At 55.5% G+C, this 1,874-nt stretch overlaps 1 protein-coding gene across 1 annotated transcript in view; it reads left to right on the top strand.

The window, feature by feature from the left end:
* Positions 1 to 1,874, top strand: part of LOC103921634 — a 20,454-nt gene that overhangs the window by 6,940 nt on the left and 11,640 nt on the right. The window contains 5 exon segments of the mRNA XM_009329626.1: positions 161 to 303; positions 612 to 768; positions 1,035 to 1,196; positions 1,292 to 1,417; positions 1,543 to 1,763. Coding sequence (XP_009327901.1) covers positions 161 to 303; positions 612 to 768; positions 1,035 to 1,196; positions 1,292 to 1,417; positions 1,543 to 1,763 — 809 coding nt within the window.

The following is a 1,874-nucleotide window of genomic DNA, read 5'->3' as shown; positions in this document are numbered from 1 at the left end:
GGTGGCATGTGCACATGCCAGTGTCTTCACAAGATCGAGCCAGTGCCAATGAAAGATTGAGCATGAGTATCCCGTTTGCAGAGTCCACACGGAAGTCCAGCCTAAGAGGCAGGAGGTTTAGTGCTGCTCCAGTCCTCCTTCTGAATGGGAAATCAGGCAGCAGAATGCCATTTTTTGGAACTACTTTTTCACTCTTTTGCTTTCTTTTATCCCCCCCCAGATTCTTGCTGCAACTGTTGAAAATGCCAACATCGTCTTACAGATTGACAATGCCAGGCTGGCAGCTGATGACTTCAGAACCAAGTAAGTCCAACGCCTTCAAAAGTTCTTATGAGAAGGGAGGCAAAAGCCAATCTGTTTAAAGCTTTTCATTGCTTTCTGCAACTGAAGTTGCTCCACCAGGTCACTGCTCACTAAAAGTGTGACATTTGGGAAGTGTACATCTCTTCCTGGACACAGCATTGTCTGGACATTCCTGCACTGTGGAGAGCCGTGCATGCACATTTACTAAAAGATGCTTGGCAGAAATACGCCAAGGTGGGGAAAGAAACAACAAGAAAAAACCTGTATCAGCTGGGCTCCACGGTGCGACTGTGTGTGTGTGTTCCCAGGTTTGAGACGGAGCAGGCTCTGCGCCTGAGCGTGGAGGCCGACATCAATGGCCTGCGCAGAGTCCTGGATGAGCTCACCCTGGCCAGAGCTGACCTGGAGATGCAGATTGAGAACCTGAAGGAGGAGCTGGCCTACCTCAAGAAGAACCACGAGGAGGTGAGCACAGAGGCAGGCTCAAACTGGGACCTACAAAATGTACCTTGTGCACAATGGAAAGTGGTCAGGTCAAATGTGCAGGAGTGTCTCTGCAATTAGGGCTGTCAGGAGACACTCGAGTGGGTAAGGGGGAGGGAAACAATCCCTTCAGACAGAAACTCCAGGAGAAGGTCTGTGGGGTTGGTGTGCTGGGTGCAAATAAGAAATTTGTCATGATGGGAATACACCGATTTTACTATGACAGGTATGTGTCTCTTTTCTGCCAGGAAATGAATGCCCTGCGCGGGCAGGTGGGTGGAGAGATCAGCGTGGAGATGGATGCTGCTCCTGGAATTGACCTCACCAAGATCCTGGCTGACATGAGGGAGCAGTACGAGAGCCTGGCGGACAAGAACCGCAGGGACGCCGAGCAGTGGTTCTTCAGCAAGGTGAGCTGGCTCGCTGGCAGCGCAGCGGGGCACGTGGGACCCGAGGCTGTGCCCGCTCGATGGTGCTGTAACGGCACGGTTTTGCCTTGTTGCAGACGGAAGAGCTGAACCGGGAGGTGGCCATCAACACGGAGCAGCTTCAGAGCGGCAAGACGGAGATCACAGAGCTACGACGCACCATCCAGAGCCTGGAGATTGACCTGCAGTCCCAGCTCAGCACGGTATGAGGGGCCGGCTGCCTGTGGGGAGGGGGCACGCAGGAGCGTGGGCCAGGGGACGCATGGGTGCTCCCATCCCTTCCGCCCTCCGTCCCTGCCCTGAGCCCATGCCTCTCCTCTGCATGCAGAAAGCGGCGTTGGAGGGCACCTTGGCCGACACAGAAGCCCGTTACGGCACCCAGCTGGCCCAGCTCCAGGGGCTGATCACCAGCGTGGAGGAGCAGCTGGCCGAGCTGCGGTGCGACATGGAGCGCCAGAACCACGAGTACAGGGTCCTCCTGGACGTCAAATGCCGCCTGGAGCAGGAGATCGCCACGTACCGCCGGCTCCTGGAGGGCGAGGACGCCCAGTAGGTAGAGGGGCTTCGCTTGGGAGGGCACATCGGGAAGAGACGGGTAATAGCCAAGTAATTAAAAAATGAACAACTTGGTCCACCTGCAGGTTTCTGTGAGCCCGTTTC

This window comes from Pygoscelis adeliae, unplaced genomic scaffold (assembly GCF_000699105.1).
Source record: "Pygoscelis adeliae isolate BGI_AS28 unplaced genomic scaffold, ASM69910v1 Scaffold388, whole genome shotgun sequence".
Taxonomy (NCBI): Eukaryota; Metazoa; Chordata; class Aves; order Sphenisciformes; family Spheniscidae; genus Pygoscelis; species Pygoscelis adeliae.
This window is presented reverse-complemented; position numbering and strand designations above follow the sequence as displayed.